Source organism: Perca fluviatilis, chromosome 8, assembly GCF_010015445.1.
Source record: "Perca fluviatilis chromosome 8, GENO_Pfluv_1.0, whole genome shotgun sequence".
In the NCBI taxonomy this organism is placed as follows: domain Eukaryota; kingdom Metazoa; phylum Chordata; class Actinopteri; order Perciformes; family Percidae; genus Perca; species Perca fluviatilis.
This window is the reverse complement of record NC_053119.1, coordinates 27,791,050-27,811,142: the sequence shown is the minus strand read 5'-3', so window position 1 is coordinate 27,811,142 and position 20,093 is coordinate 27,791,050. Positions and strand designations below refer to the sequence as shown.

The window sequence follows — 20,093 nt, the reverse complement described above, 5'->3', positions numbered from 1 at the left end:
GTAATGAACGCACCAGTAAACCCGCGTTGGATGCTATACCCTCCCGTACAGTGGGTGGCAGTATGCTCCTCAGCTTTTTATTGGGTTGCGACCTACCAACACGACGAAGAGGACTTTATAAAAATATTGACAAGTGAGGAGAGTGAGGTGAGTCTGTTTTTGCCATAGACAGTATGGGTTTTTGACCAAATTTAAAAATAACAGGTCGGACTTTCTCCGGATATAAGAATGGCGCTGACATTGTGTTACAAGACAGCCAGCAAAGATATTAACGAGTAGCTACGTTAGACAACCTGCGATATTTAGTTGTAGCTAACAGCCTAGGCGAAATGACCTGACTTCGGGGTTTTGTTTTAAACGCAGTATTTAAAAATAAAGATAGGCTATGTAGTTAGCTGTTTAAGGGTGTGTGCTTTAGGCATAACATATTAATATTCGTAGGTTTTTTTTGCCATTAAACTGTGGCATGTAAACAGGTTCCAACCGCAGCATTTGTGCCCTCCCCCCCCCATTGTAAACAATGCAGGGGAAAGGTGAGCACTCTCAAGGCTTCAGACAAAACAAGTTGTCTTGGAACTCTTTACAGATAATCTACAGAAGACAAATACGCATGAGAGCATAGTCAACAAAGAGATGTCACTGTGCTTTCCTCTGTTGAAAAAGTAAACGCCAATATTATTATTATTATTACATCAAGTAGTGGTCTACTTGTCATGATTCGGAGAAACGATACAATATCTTAAAAATAAGGTTGTTGTTTTTTTAGGTTGAACTCATATTTGTAGTTAAAATACTGATGTACTGATGATGATGATGACCAAAGCCATGCTATTCAGCTTCTTTTACATGGCCCTAACCTTTTTCTGTCTTCCTTTTATTTTCCAGTAGCCTTGATCTAATGCAGGCAGGGGAGAACTGAGAGGAGTTGTTTACATTATGGAGGCTGTAGTTGACTTCCTAAATGTATTCCATAGCAAGGCCAGTGGACTGTCAGTGACATTCAGCCTCTTCCTCATCTTTCTGGGTCTTCTTTACTGGTAAGTAAATGCTTTAAATCTCTGTCTGTTTGTGGCTGCTGTGGAAAAAGGGAGAAATCAGGCCAATTACAAAAGCTGGTCAGTCTGACGTGGTGTTGCCTGAGCTCATTACTATTCATGAGCTCGCGCAGTTGCGCTGGGTAAAGGATGCTGATAGCCAGGCTCTCATTGGCTAGCTGTTAGCCAATCAGAGTTGAGCAGCTTAGCTCGTTGAATATTGAGAACTGGCATAAATCGAGCTGAGTCTTCCTGCAGGCTTTCTTTACCACGCTAGAATGGCTTGAAACAAGGTAGCCAAGGCATTTTCCACAAAAAAAAAGTTACAGAGTCCATGGTAGAACTTCAGACATTACCACAAAGTACTGAAAGATGTGTGTCAGGGCACCTTTAAGATCCGTAAAGGAATTGTTTTGATTGGTTAGAATGATCTGTCGACTGTCCTCTGCCTTTTGATTTTGTTCTCTTGGTGTGAACCTTTCTAGAGATCTTATTTTGTGTCGTTGAGTCTGTTCTGTTTGTTTTATTTTGTGCCACTAAGTGCTTTCCTTCCTGGTGGAAACAGAAAACAGTTTTTAATTATTTTTTTATTAATTCTGTTTAGTTATCTGTTTTGCTACTGGTATGATTTTCCTTTGAAGTTGAGAGGGTTCTGTGTGGGTATGGGCAATCTAGGTGGGTGGGTGTGAGGGGAATTTGGGTTTTGGCTGAGATGTATGCAGGTTGGGATCACGTATGTTGTATGTTGGTGTTGTGCTTTTATGTGTGGCTCCCAGGAGGAATAGTTGCTACCCTGGTATCAGATTTGTAAATGTGTAAAATAATCTCTAAATGCATACTGAGATTTGTGAATGTGTACAGGAATCTGCAAATGTGTATTCTGAATCCATGTGACTCAGATACAACTGCACAACTCTCCACACACATTTGCAAACAGTTTTGCTACAATAACGGCCCCATAGCTTACCATTAAGGCTGAGTCCTTACCACACGGCCCTTTTTTGCAGGTTTTTCCCTCTCTCTGCCTTTTGCTTTTTTTATTTTAATTAATCAACATTGCTCTGTTCTCTGTCTTCTAGGTATTCAATTTACCCCTTTTCGGTCCTTTCTCGCTGTGGCATCAAACATCCAAAGCCAATACCTTTTTTGGGCAACTTATTGATGTTTCGCCAGGTAAGATATTTCTGTAATTTCCATCAAACTGAGAACAACAATTTTAAACAAACAATAACGTTCCAGATTTTAATGATATACAGGTGTGTCCTGATGTAATTTAGTTACCAATACTCAGTTGGTCAGAAAAGGTGGTCATGACCCCTTTAGCTGCCACTCCAGACATTTTTCAAGAAAGTTTCAGAATCTTGAAGCAAGGCAGGTCACTGTAGTAGGGTTCAGAAAACCAGCAGTATTTAGTGTCTCTCCTTGAGGAGTGTTAGCTGAGCTGCCATTTCACTCAGTAGAGATTGACACTAATGGTTGCCGAAGGAAATGTTCTCACATTGTTTACTTACTACATTGAAAATCGTGTTCCTAGCTGTTAAATAAAGATTCTAGCAAATGTATCAGTTATTTTTATATGTGGTCCCTGCTCTTTTATGAAAAGTGTTTGTATAGATAATGACAAGGTGGGCATATGTTGCTCTAGTTTACGCTGGCCGACCAGGGCACTGCAACTTAATGAAACACACGCAAATAGACAAAACGCAAGCAAATTTAAGAAAACATCTTCATTGATTTGACAACACATGCGCAGCATTTAGCAAACGCGCTGCAAATACACACAACACAACCAAATACAGAAACACGCCGCAAATACAGAACGATGCAAAAAGAAAAGCACATAATCCCCGAAAACAAATGTGACAAAAAAAAAAGTGTTTGCCATTTGATGCAAATGCTTCATTTTGAGATGTGTTTATGGCATTTTGAATGCAGGGTTTCATTTTGAAGGAGATGTTAGGCATTTTGCATTGTGTGTGTGCAGTTTTGGGAATTGTGTGTAGAGTTTTGAAAAAAGGAGACATAGTTTTGGAAAATGTGTGTAAGCAGTTGGAAAAAACTGTAACGTGCCTGATTTAAGTCTCAGAGATAAATGAAAAATTAAATGGATGGGAGGTCTTCCTCATCATTATCAGCTAGAAAAACTGTTATATGTGCAGCTCTCACCGAGTCGTAAAGTTGTTAAACTGTTACCCGTTCTGTAATTAACATTAAGACAACAGCCCAAATATCACCTGTCTCTAACATGGAGTTATTTCATTCTTAAGAAGAGCTTCTGTTGTTCCTTTCTGATGTTGTAGGAGGTTATTTTTCATCTATTCTGTTCTTTATTTTATTTTCAGGGTTTTTTCAACCCTCTCAATGATCTCATAAAGACACATGGCAGAGTTTGTGGGTAAGTAGTAGTAGAAATACTTTCTGCGTCAGCCTCTGATAAAATGATGGTCTGAACGTTTTGTTGATTTGAATTCTTCCACATTGTAAAATGAAGTGAAAAAAACACTTGCTTGGTAAAGCCTATGTTAGAAGCATTAAAGGAACACGCCGACTTATTGGGACTTTAGCTTATTCACCGTATCCCCCAGAGTTAGAGAAGTCCATACGTACCCTTCTCATCTCCGTGCGTGTTGTAACTCTGTCTGACGTCCCCAGCGCTAGCCTAGCTTAGCCCAGATCCTGGAGGTAACCGATAGGTAACTCAATAAGTGACAAAACTAAGGAAATATATTCTCAGAAAGGCGAAGCACTGCTACTCTCTGCTCCTCACCATGCAAGCAAATCACTCCGCCAAGTAGCAGAAGTAGCAGTGCTTCGCCTTTCTGAGAATATAGTTCCCAGTATGTATACGGTTAGAAGATGGCTGTGTCTCAGACAGAGTTACAACATGCACGGAGATGAGAAGGGTATGTACGGACTTATCTCACTCTGGGGGGATACGGTGAATAAGCTAAAGTCCCAGTAAGTCGCCGTGTTCCTTTAAAGATTTTCGTTATATTTGACTGAGACTTCACTTATATTTATAATTCATATATTTTAGGTATTATTTGGGCCGGAGACCGGTGGTGGTGATAGCGGACCCTGACATGCTCAGACAAGTGATGGTCAGGGACTTCAGCAGCTTCCCAAACAGAATGGTGAGGACATGAACCAAAGCATGCACATGTACAGTACATGTTGTGCTCACCCCTGATTGGAACGTAATCTTCGATTTATGTCATGATAACACATGTTTGTGCCCCCTACTCTCCTGTCTCTCTATGCAGACTATTCGCTTTGCCACCAAGCCCATGACTGACTGTCTGCTCATGCTGAGGAACGAACGCTGGAAGCGGGTGCGGAGCATCCTGACCCCATCATTCAGTTCTGCCAAGATGAAAGAGGTGAGATATGAATGTGCCCATTGAGTTTCAGCCAATATTTATCACAAAGAATTTATTTTGTGGTGTTAAACAGTCCTTCCAGAAAAACGAGAAAAACTAGTTTGTTTGTGATTGTTGCGGGCAAAAATCCTTGATTATGCGGCACGTTTTCTTAAAAAATGCGATGGAATATGCGGGACTTTTATGCGATGAAATTGCGGGAACTTGCAAAAATTGCGGGAAAATGCAAAAATTGCGTGAACTTGCAAAAACTGCAGGAACTTGCAAAAATTGCGGGAACTTGCAAAAACTGTGGTTTGATGAAAAAGACAAAAAAACGTGATTCCCCAAAAAAAACTTTATTTCAAAAAATAGTTTACAGATATTCAGTCATCGCAATACATAAACAAATAAGATACAAAAATATATACAAATAATATAATATGAAAGTAAAAATAAAAGTAATAGTCTAAACAGAGGGAAATAAAAGATACAAAAGAGACAGACTTTCAAAAATCGTTAATAATATAGACAGCAGGAGCACTTAAACAAAGAAATTTGAGTAGACATCAGATATTAAGATAGCTTTCTTATTGGATACCAACTTAAGAGACTCAAAGTACATGTCAAATTCAACCTCCAACACCCTGCTTTTCGATGAAGTACACGTCGCGTAATTACGTGAAGAAGTAAACGCAACATTTTTCAACTTTCTGCTAAGATATATTATGTGACTTTTTTGCAACAAAAATTCAGGGATTATGAAATCATGCAAGCCCTGCATATTTTGCGCAGAAATCGGCTATTTATGCGGCGAAAGTGCGGCGTATTTGAAAAAATGCGGCCCCCGCATAAATATGCGGACTTTGGCTGATTATGCATTGAATTATGCGATCGCATAATTGCGTTTTTCAGGAGGGACTGGTTAAAGCAACACTATGTAACTTTTCCCGCTTCGGTCCCCCTACAGGTTGGAAGAGGAATTGTCCATTACTGCAGTCGTAATGTCTCATTATGTCTCATGTGAACTACAGATCCGCTACCCGATCTGGCAAACTTGCATAATGTAATGTAATGGACAATTCCACTTCCAACCTGTAGGGGGACCGAAGCGGGAAAAGTTACATAGTGTTGCTTTAAGCTTTTGCAAGATACAGCTCATAGACACTTTTTTTTTTTTTACTTTCTGTCACAAATGGAGGGTAAGAGGTGTGAAGTTGGAGGACTGCCAGCGGTAACTATTCAGCTGGCATGTTTTTTTTTTTTGTGGCCTGGTACTGCTGATAAACTTGTCTAATGAACTTACGGCGCTGCAGCCCTGCTGCTTTCAAGTGTAGTAAATATACATCTGCAACATTTTGGAGAAAAGGGGCATATTTCTAAGTGTTGAGTTCATGGTCCATTTAAGTCCAAATTCTCTTCTCTGTCAAAACACAATTTTGACTTTTGGAGGGCCTCTCACGAAGTTCTTTCTTGTCTTCTTTACTAACTCGAATGAATGAAACTAGTTTAGTTTTAAGTTCAAATTTAATTACCACATTTTACTCTCTTTATGTCAACCATTCAGTCACACTGATTAATTCCTTTTTAAAATGTCTTTTCAGCCAGGAGTATTAGAATATTCATCCCCACGGTGTTTACTGCATGTCTGCTTTCAAAGTGAATCACATGTTCGTCTTTTATTTCCATCTTGAAGCAGTTCCTGTACATCCATCAGTGTTTGATCTACAAAGGCTTTTTCAGCTATGTAGTGTGAGTGTGCTTTTTATGTTTGTGGCACCTTTTTTTCCAAAGTTTAAAAAAAAAATCAGTATTTATGGACCAATTGTTCAGGTTCTTGTGTATCTTCCCTTTCCCAGACGCAATCTTTTTTTTTTCTCCATTATGGCCACGCCAAGACCCGCCCTTTAAATAGCTACTATTGGCCAGGCGTCCATGCTTACGCAAGGTAACGTAACCTGATTTGTTCAGGTCCTATCCCCTGACCAATGGGCTATCCTACCCTTAACCACTCAAGGTCAAATGCCTAACCCCAACCAATCGCCCACTATGGCCACGCCAATGGGTCTATGGCGTGGCCATAGTGGGCTTCGTAATTTAACTTCCCAGACCGTCTCAGCAGCGATGACGGTTACCACTGTCTTTTCTATTTCCCCGTAGATGGTTCCTCTCATCAACACAGCCACCAATGCCCTGATGAGCAACTTGAATGTCTCAGCTGAGTCAGGACAGGCCTTTGACATCCACAGGTGATCACACACACACACACACACCACGCAATAGACACAGGCTATTAGTATTTATGGTGTTGTTTTCTGTCCTCATATTTTAGTTTGTGTGTGTGTTTTGCAGGTGTTTTGGCTGCTTCACCATGGATGTTATTGCCAGTGTAGCATTTGCCACTCAGGTGGACTCTCAGAACAACCCAGACGACCCGTTTGTCCGCCATGCGCAGATGTTCTTCTCCTTTTCTTTCTTCAGGCCCATCATGCTGTTTTTCCGTCAGTCAAATTAATTTGCATTGTTAGTCATATGTATAAATTATTCGAAACATTTATCTAGGAAAACAATGAAGGCAAAATAATAAAATATTATTAAAGCATAGACCACAAATGGGAGGGTTTGCCATCTTCTGGTACATAAATATGTCCAAGTAAATTCTTAATTGGACAATACCTTTTTTATTTTTTTTTAAATGAAGCATAAAATAAAAAGATGTTAATATATTTAAAACATAAATGCATACATTTTAATATTGTGCAGTCATGTGCAAGTGTGTAAAGTTGCCATTTTTCAGATAGTAACACCAACACATTTGGTTTGTGTGCCCAGTTGCTTTTCCATTCATCATGGCTCCTCTGGCGAGACTTATCCCCAACAAAAGACGAGACCAGATGAATCAGTTCTTCATCCACAGCATTCAGAGGATCATCAAGCAGAGAGAGGAGCAGCCTCCTGAGCAGGTCAGTCTCATGGACATTTAATCACCTTTAACCCTTGTTGTCTTCCATTGGACCATGCACTTGTCGTCCTCCTGGGTCAAAACAAACAAAAAACACACTTTTTTCTGACGTTTTAGTCCCTTTGTTCGACACTTTAGATGCTTTTTTGGCCTATTTATTGTATACCAGGGATCATGGATCAGTTTCAATACATCAAAATACTTGAAGAGGTCATGTTGCCTTATGCTGAAGAGGAAAGGCCTTTTGAAATGGGTCTTTCAACAAGACAATGACCCAAAACACACCACTAAGCGAGCAAAGTCTTGGTTCCAGATGAACAAGATTGATGTTATGGAGTGGCCAGCCCAATCCCCAGACCTCAATCCCATAGGTGACATCAAAAATGCTGTTTCTGAGGCAAAACCCAGTAATGCAGAGGAATTGTGGACATTCCAGTGCAATCATCCTGGGCTGGAATACCTGTTCACAGGTGCCAGAAATTGGTCGACTTCATGCAACACCAGATTTTTCAGTTTATACAGTAAATGTTTGTGTAATGTTTGTAGTGTAAAGAAAAATGCAAATACTGCTATTTTTAACAGCCTAATATTCCTTTTTCTTCACTTTCTTTAAAGGTATAACACAAACTTGATCAATTTTGGTCATGTTTTGATTTAGAATTGAATGTGCAGTGTTCCCAATGCATTGATATTATGGAATTAAAAGCTATTCAGTCATTTTGAGCATATTCACTTTTTTAAATCACACTGCTATTATTTTGAACACAACTGTATAAACACCACTAACACCAAGTTATTACTAGTTTTATACTTACTTTTTGGAATTCATGGTCAATAAACCTCATTTATTAGCCTGGTTGACACCAGACCCTTCTCAGAAGTTCGTCAGGGTGTACCCAGGCTACTCATTTATAGGAAATTATACCTAATCCTTGAGTTAAAAAAAAAAAAGAAAAAGCAGAAATTCTGAACTCTTTAGACTAATATTAAAGGAGGGATAATAACAGACTGGTATATGTCAACGTTCAGTTGGGATACTGTTTTGAAACGTTTCAATTTCTTTTTCAAATGCAAAAAAAATGTCCCATCTTTTGTTGTACTTGCGAAGTGCGTTGTATGGAATCATCCATGTTATTTTTGGTTAATTAAAATTAGGAAGTTAAAAAGAAACCCATATTTCTGATATAGACATTTAGAAAATGGGTCAAATTTGACCTGAAGACAACACAAGAGTTAAATGCAGAGCAGCTTACAATTTCCCATGAAAGGTTTTTAAGTAGTATTTCCAAATGAATTTATTGGTGGTTGTGTTTTTGTTTGTTTTTTCATGTAGAGGCGTCGCGACTTCCTTCAGCTGATGTTGGATGCGAGAACCAGCAAGGAGTGCGTATCTTTGGAACACTTTGACACGGCGAAGCATGCCGGGGAGCTGGATCCCAGGAACCAGCAGACACAAGCGCCTGCCTCTGATCCGGACGACCGTCTTCACTCAGAGGAGCCCCCCAGCAGGCGTCCGCAGAAAAAGATGATGACTGAGGATGAGGTCGTGGGTCAGGCTTTCGTCTTTCTTCTGGCAGGTTACGAAACCAGCAGCAACACGTTGGCCTTCACCTGCTACCTCCTGGCCATCCACCCCGAATGTCAACGCAAAGTACAGGAAGAGGTGGATGATTTCTTCACCAGACATGTGAGGGTGTTGCGTTACCGTTTTTTTATCTGATCTCATTTTCTTAAGATAATTACAAGATTTTAGTTGTGGACAGTTCAAATTCAGTGCACACAGAGGTTTTGTTTAAAATCTTTACTGAATTATCTGAATTTATTTCTTATAAATGTAAATTGTAATTGCTCAATTTAGCTTGTTTTTCCTTTTGTTGTAGGAGTCGCCAGATTACACAAATGTCCAGGAGCTGAAGTATTTAGACATGGTTATAAGTGAAACATTGCGCCTCTACCCCCCTGGATTCAGGTATATTAAGAACATTAAATGAAGATAATAGTTAACTTATTTCTGTGCATACAGTATGTGTTTAGTAAGGAGGGAAAATGAGTCTAGGTGTACAAAACATGCATCCATGGCGTTTTTGCCCCACCAAAGGTTTGCGAGAGACATCGACCAGGACTGCATGTTGAACGGCCAGCTCCTCCCTAAAGGAGCGACGCTGGAGATCCCAGCAGGCTTCCTCCACCACGACCCTGAGCATTGGCCAGAGCCCGAGAGCTTCATCCCTGAGCGGTACGCGGCTGTTCTTACAGCAGATAAGCTAAACTTTAGTGTCTGCACCTCGTGTTCTGTTATCATCTAAATCATGGAGATGACTGAACTGCATTCGCTAACAACTTTATAAAGGTGCCATTACGAACGCATTCTACACACGTTAGTCTCTACCTGGAGCTAACTGAAAAGTAGTGTGCAACATGCAATCAAAATATTCATGTGGTGTTACATAAATTAACATTTTGGGATTTGGACCTCACACTGTTTTGTTCACTGTTAACAGTGAAGTTGCAAGGACCACATGCAATTCACCAGTGCAACCACGTTTCTTTAGTTCTTCCAGTTAAAGTCTTAGGCGTTACCATGTACAGTACAGTTTGTACCACCTTGAAACTTTCTTCTGGTGTACGGGTCTGACCCGGCTATAACGAAGGTAGTAGAGTCCCTGTGTAGCACTGAATGAAACACACTATTGTAATAATGATTGAATCCTGTTCTCTAACATACATGTGTTTGATTTCCAGATTCACACCAGAGGCCAAGGCCAATCGACATCCATTTGTATACCTGCCGTTCGGGGCCGGTCCCCGAAACTGTGTGGGAATGAGGCTCGCCCAGCTGGAAATCAAAATGGCTCTAGTTCGTCTGTTCCGCAGGTTCAGCATTGTGGCCTGCTCTGAGACCAAGGTGGGTCGGACACTTTCAACACTAAAGACATCTGTGAAAAAACGTTTTGAGTCTTAGAAATGTTTCGTAAACACAGAAGACACATTTACACACTACACATGTATTTGAAGGAAGAAAAAAAAAAAAAAAAAGAAAAAGGGAACGGTCAGTGTACTTTTTACTGGCCAAGGTACAACCGGGCACATTTAGTAGCTGCTCTGGTGAAGCCTTGAAAATAACTATACAGCATGTCTGCCATTTACATCTATTAACATCCCATGATTATCCGTGTCAATAATTCCAGCAAGAACAAAGGGATGCGAGAGTGTAGTCACGGCTGATACGTTCACTTATTGATAATCCAAAAAGACAAAGCACTGCCTACACAGAGCTGTTTCCTTCTCAGTGTTAGGCTGGGCCACAGCTGCTTGGATTCCATATTAATGTAATTGATTCTCCTGTCAACATATATAATAATAGACATTTGAGATTGCTGTAATTTTCACAAATTAACCAACTACATACGATCAAAATTCAATATGCATCTAAATAAATGTGATTTTTTTCATTTATAATATATGTAAAATGTAAAGAAAATGTTGCTTAACATATGGTATCCTTTTCTTTGTGCAGGTTCCTCTTGAGTTGAAGTCGTCAAGCACTCTAGGACCTAAAAATGGCATATTTGTAAAAATTCGAAGACGAGACATGGGAGAAGGTCAAGAGAATTCTCCACCAGACGATTAGAAACTTCCCGTTCTTCTTCTTGGCTGGTAGAAAAACCCTATGAACAGTTACAAAGCATTCTGCAGGTCCATGTTGTAACAATGGCCCAGTTTAAAAGATCTGTTCCTTTGACACAAAGGTATCTCCATAGGTAACAACATGATCAAGTAAATTAGAAATTACAAAACACAAGTTCCTTTCTGTTGAGCGAGTGAGTTAGAAAGTGGACTGAAAATGAGATGCGAATAAAGAGAGGAACATATAAAAGGAAAGGAGGGGTACTTTGCTTTAAAGACTCTCTCAGCCTCTTACCTCAGTATGTAGTAATATTGTTTTTTTTAAATCGATTTTGAATAGGCTACAACATTGCTGTCTGTCAAAAGGTTATTTAGGGGAAGGCTTTCTTTCATTAACCATTATTCTGAACAATGGTTTTAATTTCACATTAACCAGGTTACCATTTTTTTCCTTCCTTGTGCTGTAGAATTAGACCTTTGCACACTCCTTCACCAAATGGCCAGTGTGTTCAACTGAGCTGCTCCCATTGATGCTGCTCACTCTAATTCTTCGTCCCATTAATGGCAGTTAACTATATAATTACCATCATACAGCCACAGATTTCCAAGGTTGACATAGACAGAGGTACATATTCTGACAAAAGGACAGACCTGTCACTTGTGTTACTGATTATATTTGAATATACTGAAGACTTGAATATACTTAACCACTTGTGTGTAATTAAATAATATGAGATGTCGCTTTGTTTTTTTTAAATTATATATTACATTGACTACTTTAATGGCAATTTGTAATATGTTTATTACATAACCAGTTAATTTCACTCCATATCTGATCACCATATTATTTGTAACCCTCAGCATCCTCCATTTAAACTTACATTCATGATGTATTAGCAGACATTTGTTATCACAACAGAAGACTCCCATCGTAAGAATGGACATTTTCCAAGGAAAAGCCTTATTTTCTGTTTCTATACATTCTGCAAAAAGTATTTGGTAACACATTAATTCCCTCTAACACACTGTCACAACTATAAAGAAAAATCCCATTGAGCATTCCCATTTCCATACGTTACACTTCTACTCCACTACTCTTCAGAGGAAACAATTGTGACATTATCAGCTAATAAAATGATGGGTTGTTCTTTTGAATACTTCTTACAACACTGTAAAACTCCACAAACCTTTAACAAAGCCACTAAGTTCTTCCAGTCAAAGTAAAGAGCATTTCATAATAGAGTTTTACCCCTGGGGTCCGTTTCAGGATGGAGGTTTAACAAACTGAGTCTAACCCTGATGTCTGAGTTGATTTACCCTGAGATGGGAAACTCAGAGTTTTCAGCTGATTTGAGTTGGTTCAATCAACTCGGAGTATGTTCACTCAGGGTTACGCGCGTGCACAACCACTATAAAAAGGCAGTATGAATGGAGCCATGATTCTACGATTCACCATGGTAACAACCACAAACAAACGGGTCGGCGGAAATACTCATGCACACAAACAGTGAGTTTGAACCGTTTGAACATGCATTTCGTTAAAAAAAAGCAAGACAGCGGCTGCTGCTGCAAAAGAGAGAGAATTGGTGTGGGAGAAAATTGCTGCTCGAGTCAATGCGTACGCATTAACAGTGTATTAATTTCTTTAACTTTTAATATTACTGGTGAAAACTGGAATTGTAGCCTATTACACCTATAATTTCATTTAGGTGCAATCCTGCGGGCGAAAAAGTAAACTATACTAATCCCATTCTGAGGCTGCAGCACCATGATCATTAACAGAACTATAATGTATAATCATTTATTTCTTTTTAATGGCTCTCACTGGTTTGTGTCCAGGGAACACGTTTTTAAATGTTTCAGAGCGAGTCACACTTTTCTGATGGCTCTGCATACAGTGACTTTACTATTACGTGTAATCCGCTACACTGATATAAAGAAAATTGCCGTTTGCAAGAAACGTAATGCGACACAAAGAATCTACTTGTCCACGATGGTGGATGTTAGTGATATGAGGATGGATGAGGTATCTACATATCTAATGGACTGTGATAAAAAATACCTCTCAAATTGGTTATGTGGAAATGAAAATACATCTATAGTCGGGACTCAATATCATCTCCCGACATAGGGCCTAAACTCTGAATGAATACAGCTTTTTCATCAACGGAATCGTCGACAAAAGGACATGACTTGTTTGAGAAAAAAACGTTTTATAGTATGCCTAACATAAACCAATACGTTTTTTTTTATTCATGCAGATAAACTGAATTAAAATGTGCCTGATACAGACTGAATGAGGAAATGAGAGAGGGAGGAGACTGAGAGAAACTCAAGGTTTTTTTTTCTCAGTCTCCTCCCTTTCAGAGGGAGAAACTCGAGGTTTCTTGAAGAAAACCTGCTCCCGACCAGGTTAGGTTCACAGGCTCAGTTACCATAGTAACAGACTCTGAGGTTAAGTTACCTCTCTTTCTGAAACGGAAAACTCAGAGTTACCCTCATCTCAGGGTTAACAAACTCAGAGTTTTCACTAAACCTGCTTTCTGGAACGGGCCTCTGACCAAAAACTTAAAGTGATGGTTCGGAGTAATTCACCCTAGGGTCCTTTGCACCATGACCTCGAGCCAAACACCCCCCCAGAAGCTTTTTTCAGCTGGGTCTAACACTGGGCGAGTTAGCGTAGAGTAGCGTTAGCCGCTGAGTAGCTTAGCGCAGGGCTAATGGACCCACGTTTGGATCTCTTAAATGACCCCACTAATAATGCCCGAAATGATACCAAAGGTCTACACTAGTATATATAGGTTATGCTCTCATAAAACGATGGATTGGAAAGTTTGTAAATACACCAGAAGTTTATGAACACTTGCCTGCTCTCTTCTGCTCTCTGTTGCTGCTGCTGCTGCTACCTGCAGTTAGACGAGTGCTTAGGGCAGTCTATAAATTACTACACCGAAAAGAGATACAACAAAAATATGTATTAATTTAATGATTAAATAAGGTAATGTCTCCAAACTTACCTCAATTATTACTTGTCTCCTGCTAGTTATATTACAGCACTTACTTTAAAAAATAAGTTAAATTAAAAAATATTTTTGTTGCATCTCTTTTCAGTGTTGTAATTTGTAGATGTCCCTAAGCACTTGTCTCACAGCAGCAGCAACAACAACAGCAGAGAGCAGAAGCCAGCAGGCAAGTGTTATTTACATAAACTTCTGGTGTACTTACAAACTTTCCAATCCATCGTTTTATGAGTGCATAACCTATATATACTAGTGTAGACCTTTGGTATCATTTCGGGCATTATTAGTGGGGTCATTTAAGAGATACAAACGTGGGTCCATTAGCCCCGCGCTAAGCTATTCAACGGCTAACGCTACTCTACGCTAACTCGCCCAATGTTAGACCCAGGTGAAAAAAGCTTCTGGGGGGGTGTTTGGCTCGAGGTCATGGTGCAAAGGACCCTAGGGTGAATTACTCCGAACCATCACTTTAAGCATAACAAACAACGGCATTGTAACTTACGAGTACTTGATTAGATACTCTGGATAAATCTGTTGTTTTTCAAACACAACATAGATGCTGGGATCGCTCTCGCTGTCAACACAACTGTCGTAGAGGGTTGTGCTGTTTACTTTTGACGGGGGCCGGACATAGTTTCTTCTTCCTCTGGTATACTCCCCCACCAGGACCAGAGCAGCAAACATGATCTTGTTCAGGGTTCCTTTGACCCTGGCATATCGGTCTGAGTAGGACGCATCTCTGGCAAAGTAGCTCCCTAAAGAAATAGGAGAGCGTTACTACAGACACAGCCCAAGTGTGAGTTAGGTTCTTTTCTACTGCTGTGGTAAAAGTACAATGCTTTTCATGAGTTCTAAAACCCTGATAAACCTGGAATTAAAGTTTTAATGCTCCCACACCAAAACGTAACAGTATATTTGAGGAAAAGACATTTCATTTGTGGCTTGTCAATATTGTATACTGTATATTCATGTTATTACCGGAAAGGCTGCTGAAGCTACTGTACCTTTGCCGTAGGCCGTGCCGTGGACACCACACATTCTCCAGTCAAAGTTTTGCTCACAGATGGCCTCAATCAGGGACTCATCTGTCCCGTGGAACAAGTACTGCTCGTTCACAGCTTTCCCTCCGATCCTCCCCTTCATCTGCTCTTTCTGCCTGAACACACAATACAGAAAACATAAATGTGATGACGTGCAACTAATTGTTATTTTCACTTTTGATTAACCCAAAAAGTATTTTTCGCTTGGTTGATTAAGCTTCTATAAAGCTCTGTTTTTGGTCTCTACCAACTCTTGAAGAAAAATATCTGGCTCTTTAGCTGCTAAATGCTCCACTACGTTCTAGCTGATGAATGCTCCACTACGTTCCATCAGCCATCTCTTACTGTGTCTGCTGTCTACTGTTTCAGAGCTTTTCCTATTCGAAACGACACCATGGTTGAAAGTGGCCTTAACCCTTGTGTTGTCTTCCCGTCAACCTTGAAAAAAAACAGTTTGTTTTTGCTTTTTCCAACGTTTTAAATTGTTAAATTTTTCAAATTCAACGCAGAAAAGTTGCAGGCAGGAAAAAACAAAATGAGCTGAAACTCCCTATAGGCTTTGTCAAGCTAATGGGAGCTGCAGTTTCAGGGGTTAATTAATCTGTAGGTTCAAGACATGAGATCGATTTACATTGCCTTGGCTTTGTCATTTGATACATTGTTATTATAAAAACATTGATTTACCACTGAAAGACTTTCCACAGAGAGGGGTTCTGGATCCTCTGGATGCTGTTAATTTTACCCTGGGGCATGGTGCGCTTAAACAGCTGCTCAATCATAATATACTCCTTCGCAGATTTGGAGAGATGTACGAGCTGAAAGATAGGAGTACAGTGCAGATAAACAGGTGAGATATTTTGCCGATTTAAATCTAGCTCTGCGTCCTGGCTGTGTGGGCAGTGCGCTTAGATGAACGTTGTTTCTGGCTTCGCGGAGAAGAGCAGTGGAGGTCTGCTGAGATCCGCTCTGACGCATTTCGTCGGCAGACCTCCGTTGCTCTGCTCCGTGAGCAGCTCCATGAACTAGCGCCATCAAAAGGGAAGCCAAAAAGCCTTTTATTTAAAACACACTGCCAACACAAAGATGAAACAGAGCTGGTTTAATCCTAATACTATGAAAAAACAATAAATCAACTACATTAAACAAGCTGTGCTGTTTCAATAACCTGATTCAAAATAATTTCTCAAATAAACATAAACCACTTAATTGTTGGGGACAGGGAGAAAAGCAACCTTTTCCCACACAGTAATACATGCCATAAAGATACCTTGTATCCGAAATCCGGTTGGGCAGTCTTGTCCCAGTGGGATGGGAAACATTCAGCAGTGGAGGAGCTGGAGCTGTTTGACGACACACTATATAGAGGTGACAAACATAATAATTGACTGACTAGAGAAGTTACTTTGAGACACAGAGAAATCCAAAACAGCAATATTAGAATTGCAAGCATAACCTTTAAAATTCCATCTAAAAATAAAATAAAATACCTCTTTAGCTTCACCTCCACATCAAGAGTAGACACAAAGCGAGGCCTCCTTCTGACCTCTCTCTTGGTTTTGAATTTTACATTCTGCTGATACATCTGCTCTGTTCCCGGTTCACCTTTGAAGTGGAGGATATACTGCTGTTTGCCAGCACCAAAGGGAATCTCTGTATCTCTGTCTGCCAGGTAGACATTCTCCAGAGTTTGAGAAGTGACAGAGGCTGGTACATCACCATCACCCTATAGAGAAAAAACAACAACAGAGCAGACAGAAATGTATCAACGTTTCAATGTAATGATGTGTCAGCGATGAAATGGTAAACATGCATTAGTAAAGAGGTACTATAAAAAGGATCCGAACACATAGCTGCACTATTGGCACGTTTGACGGACCTGTCCATATTCCTGCCATTGCCCGCTGTCTTCCTTCCAGTACCACAGCCACTGGGTCGTAAGAATGAAGTGAGGGGGCTTTGAGACAGAGGAGGCGGTGGACAGGCGACGAACTGGAGACCCCCCGCATTTCATCGTCCTGAAGTCGACGGATTGCACAACGGGGGATGCAGAGCTGAAAGCAAGCAGCGAAAGTAAATCAACAATTGAGAGAGTCGACCTTTCTAAAGGCTTGAACTGATGTGAATAAATGGTTAGAAATCTAGTTTCTTTGCTCTTTTGTAAACCAGAAGAAGTGTGTGTACGCTGCAGCAGTCTGTTCGTTTCTTCATGCACCTTTGTAAAGACAGAAATCTGAAAATCCCGTAGGTGGGCGATGGGGAATCAATGCAGCTTGTGTCATTATATGGGTCGCAGTAGGTCTTCTCAATTTCTTCCATATTTTCCAGGTCCTTCCAGGTCTCACCATAACTGGCTAACATCTGCCATCTGTAAGGCAGGTGCCAATGGACACGAACACACTTCTCTAGGAAGAAAAAAGGGGCACTCATTAGGCAGGGGTAAACATTATCTTCTCGTCACACACGTGTATTAAGAAGTTACTGTAGATAGGACTAGTTTCAGAGTTACCTTTGAAGCTGCAGTGTCTGCGAATGAAGAAGAGGCAGATTTCATTCCTGTCAGCATCGCTCGTGGGTTTAAAAGGACAAGCAGACCTAGTGGGAGATTCGGGGTTGTTGTGGGAAGTCTGCTTAGTGGGGGTTCTCACCTTGGGCAGGGCTGTGGGAAATGCATACATAAATTAAATCGATTGTGCAGGCTACCACCCACTTGAAAAAGTTTTTTTTTTTTTTAAAGTCCTTATTCTTTACCAGGAACAGCAGTAGCTCGTCTCTCCTGTTGACCCATGACGATGAATTTATTTCTGTAGATCTCAAGAAGGTTTTTGATATTCTCCTGACTGAATCCTCGCAGAAGCTTCGTTCCATGCGTTTCAACATTGTGGGTTCTCTTACAGGAAGAGCCAAACTTACAGTCACCTTGGAGAAAGTGCTGGCATATGTGAAGCTTGCTGCAGGATGTGGTGAACTTGCAGGAACCGTGCAAACCATCGCCCTTGTTGTAATGTGGGCAGATCTAGAGGGGTGTACAGGGGAGGGGGGGCGACACACAACCATATCATTACACCAAAAATATACAAGTTTATTCAAAAATATACATTGTTTTCTACACAATAGCAATAGCTGCAGTACCATTGCCAGTACAACCTACCTCGGGAAGCAGATATGGATCATTCTGCAGTAACAGCTGGAACAGCTGTTTCTCCGTCAAATCGTGAAGACCATATCTTTTCAAAAGCTCTGCATTGTATGGAGAAGCCAGACTATGGGGATTTTTACACTTGAGTCTGAAAAATTGACAAAAAGGGAATAAAATATAATGTCAGTGAAGGGGTTTAGTGTTACTGAATTTACCACTGGAAAAAAGGGTTACAAGTATCCATTTGGTTTCTGCAATATACAGGCATTTTAGGTTTTTATGCATTAGTAATACTAATAAGTATTTTTTGAGTTGATGTGATTATTGCGTGATCGGCCGGGATACTACATGTCTTTTCTTACTGGGACAAGATCAACTCTATAAATATCCCTATATTCTTCTGTCCATGTAGCGGCCATTACTGCCATCTTCTGGTTCAATAAAGGACTTATAATGGATTTGTATTAGCGTTGAACTAGACTGGCATTGCCAGACCTATCTCCACAGCGCTGTGGAGCGTTGATCTTACAGAAAATCACATGGTCTATTTCAAAGTTTGTTTTGTTTCCCATAGAGACCCAAATAGACCTCAAGCTGTATACTGCCCACCCACTTAATATAAAAGGTTAGGTTTTCTGTTGGACTGACATCTTTCTTCAAATGCGTTGTGTTTTGAGCAAAGTTAAAATTTAGGCCAAATGTCCCAATGATAAAATTTCAAGGGGTTTGTTGTCTGTGTGTGCATATACCTTTAAGAACCTGCAGTTTCACACAGCTGTTTATTTACTCTTGATTAGAGCTACGTTCAGGCTGAAATTGGGTGGAGCTTCACTGGGAATTACATAAGGTTAGGTTACTAAACCTGTTGCAACAATAACATGACAAAGAGTTGACTTGTATATATGGAAAGTTAGGGAAATATCATCCTCTTTACATAGGCCCCTTCAGTATCGTAGGCCATATAAGCGCCCAGCTCACGTAAAAAGTTCTAATCAAGACATAAAAGTGAAAACACCTGTGCAGATGTAGAGCTTTAAAGTTCCAAACTTCCTCTGTTCATATCTCATATCGTCTCTGTACAGTTTGATGTCGGCTGTATGACAAAGGGATGTTGACTTAACGAAGCCTTTTAACTTAACCAATTCCATTGTTTAATATAGGCCATAAGTTCTGTAATTGTAACTAGGCGTACTGCTTGATAAAAGACAACAAACCCTCCAAATGTAGCACTCAGCAGTATTACTTACCCGAACGTGCAGTCTCCGCAGACGAAATACCTGCACAGGTGTAACCCATCGCACTGTGGACACTCTCCTGGTTTTTTCTGACAGAGCCGCAGACTGGTTTTAGCCACTATCAGACTGTCCGGGCTGACTATTTGATTACCGACGACCTTCTGTCTGCCTTCTTGAATAGCTATTTTACCGTCGTCGAATAGAACAGTCCGCAGGACTGCTTCCGCAACAGTGAAACTCTGTGCGATCTTCTCATCCAGGCACTTAAAGTCCAAAGAACCCTGATGGTCGCACAGAGTCTTGATGACAAATTTAGAGATGACAGAAGTCATTCTGAAATGAGTTTCGCCTTGTCACCTACACTGCTGGACTAGACTGAGTACAAGCTATCACAGCTCTAGCGACGCCTGGTTACAGAGAAATGAAACTGAAACTTAAAAAAATGTTCCCAAAATAACAATGGTAGTTTCCGCCTCTAGAAGAATAACACGCTTCTTCATAATTTTTATACATTTAGTTATATGAGATGAGATGAGGGGAATGGGAACAGTTTGAAGAGAACAACGTTCTAACGTTATACGGTTTACGCCAATGTTCCCATAGGTTTACTATTATAAGTTAAATTCACATCTAATAACCACACACACATATAGTATTCACATAAATAAAAGGCAATCGAC

The 20,093-nt window shown here is 40.2% G+C and overlaps 2 protein-coding genes across 5 annotated transcripts; one reads left to right on the top strand and one right to left on the bottom strand.

Annotated features, from left to right (window-relative positions):
* The first annotated feature begins 62 nt into the window (after nucleotides 1-62).
* tbxas1 (thromboxane A synthase 1 (platelet)) lies at nucleotides 63-12,137 on the top strand. Of its 3 annotated transcripts, none has more exons than XM_039809516.1 (14): nucleotides 63-147; nucleotides 886-1,037; nucleotides 2,114-2,207; nucleotides 3,377-3,429; nucleotides 4,072-4,168; nucleotides 4,298-4,414; nucleotides 6,554-6,642; nucleotides 6,746-6,894; nucleotides 7,226-7,356; nucleotides 8,689-9,042; nucleotides 9,236-9,324; nucleotides 9,454-9,591; nucleotides 10,098-10,260; nucleotides 10,873-12,137. In XM_039809516.1, the coding sequence occupies exons 2-14, from the start codon at nucleotides 937-939 to the stop codon at nucleotides 10,984-10,986; spliced, it is 1,689 nt and encodes a 562-aa protein (XP_039665450.1). In that variant the 5' UTR covers nucleotides 63-147; nucleotides 886-936; the 3' UTR covers nucleotides 10,987-12,137. The 3 variants fall into 3 exon arrangements, with proteins under 3 accessions (XP_039665450.1, XP_039665453.1, XP_039665451.1); XM_039809519.1 differs by having other exon boundaries at nucleotides 124-147; nucleotides 889-1,037; XM_039809517.1 differs by lacking the exon at nucleotides 63-147 and adding an exon at nucleotides 566-662.
* On the bottom strand, nucleotides 7,226-19,870 carry parp12a (poly (ADP-ribose) polymerase family, member 12a). Of its 2 annotated transcripts, XM_039809514.1 has the most exons (14): nucleotides 19,426-19,870; nucleotides 18,191-18,326; nucleotides 17,791-18,055; nucleotides 17,549-17,698; nucleotides 17,255-17,444; nucleotides 16,919-17,093; nucleotides 16,530-16,765; nucleotides 16,310-16,397; nucleotides 15,727-15,857; nucleotides 15,007-15,158; nucleotides 14,505-14,757; nucleotides 10,848-10,909; nucleotides 10,141-10,291; nucleotides 7,226-7,427 (listed from the first exon to the last, which is right to left on the bottom strand). In XM_039809514.1, the coding sequence occupies exons 1-12, from the start codon at nucleotides 19,743-19,745 to the stop codon at nucleotides 10,903-10,905; spliced, it is 2,103 nt and encodes a 700-aa protein (XP_039665448.1). In that variant the 5' UTR covers nucleotides 19,746-19,870; the 3' UTR covers nucleotides 7,226-7,427; nucleotides 10,141-10,291; nucleotides 10,848-10,902. The 2 variants fall into 2 exon arrangements, with proteins under 2 accessions (XP_039665448.1, XP_039665449.1); XM_039809515.1 differs by lacking the exons at nucleotides 7,226-7,427; nucleotides 10,141-10,291; nucleotides 10,848-10,909 and having other exon boundaries at nucleotides 14,417-14,757; nucleotides 19,426-19,745.
* Nucleotides 19,871-20,093: the final 223 nt, after the last annotated feature.

Bases quoted from the DNA above. Each gene is read 5' to 3' on its own strand.
- tbxas1 (XM_039809516.1), top strand. From the start codon at position 937: ATGGAGGCTGTAGTTGACTTCCTAAATGTATTCCATAGCAAGGCCAGT. The intron at 3,430-4,071 runs GTAAGTAGTAGT...CATATATTTTAG, and splicing joins ACACATGGCAGAGTTTGTGG to GTATTATTTGGGCCGGAGAC. The intron at 6,895-7,225 runs GTCAGTCAAATT...TTGTGTGCCCAG, and splicing joins GCCCATCATGCTGTTTTTCC to TTGCTTTTCCATTCATCATG.
- parp12a (XM_039809514.1), bottom strand. From the start codon at position 19,745: ATGACTTCTGTCATCTCTAAATTTGTCATCAAGACTCTGTGCGACCAT. The intron at 16,398-16,529 runs GTATTTTATTTT...ACCTCTATATAG, and splicing joins GTGGAGGTGAAGCTAAAGAG to TGTGTCGTCAAACAGCTCCA. The intron at 15,858-16,309 runs GTATCTTTATGG...CCTATCTTTCAG, and splicing joins AACCGGATTTCGGATACAAG to CTCGTACATCTCTCCAAATC.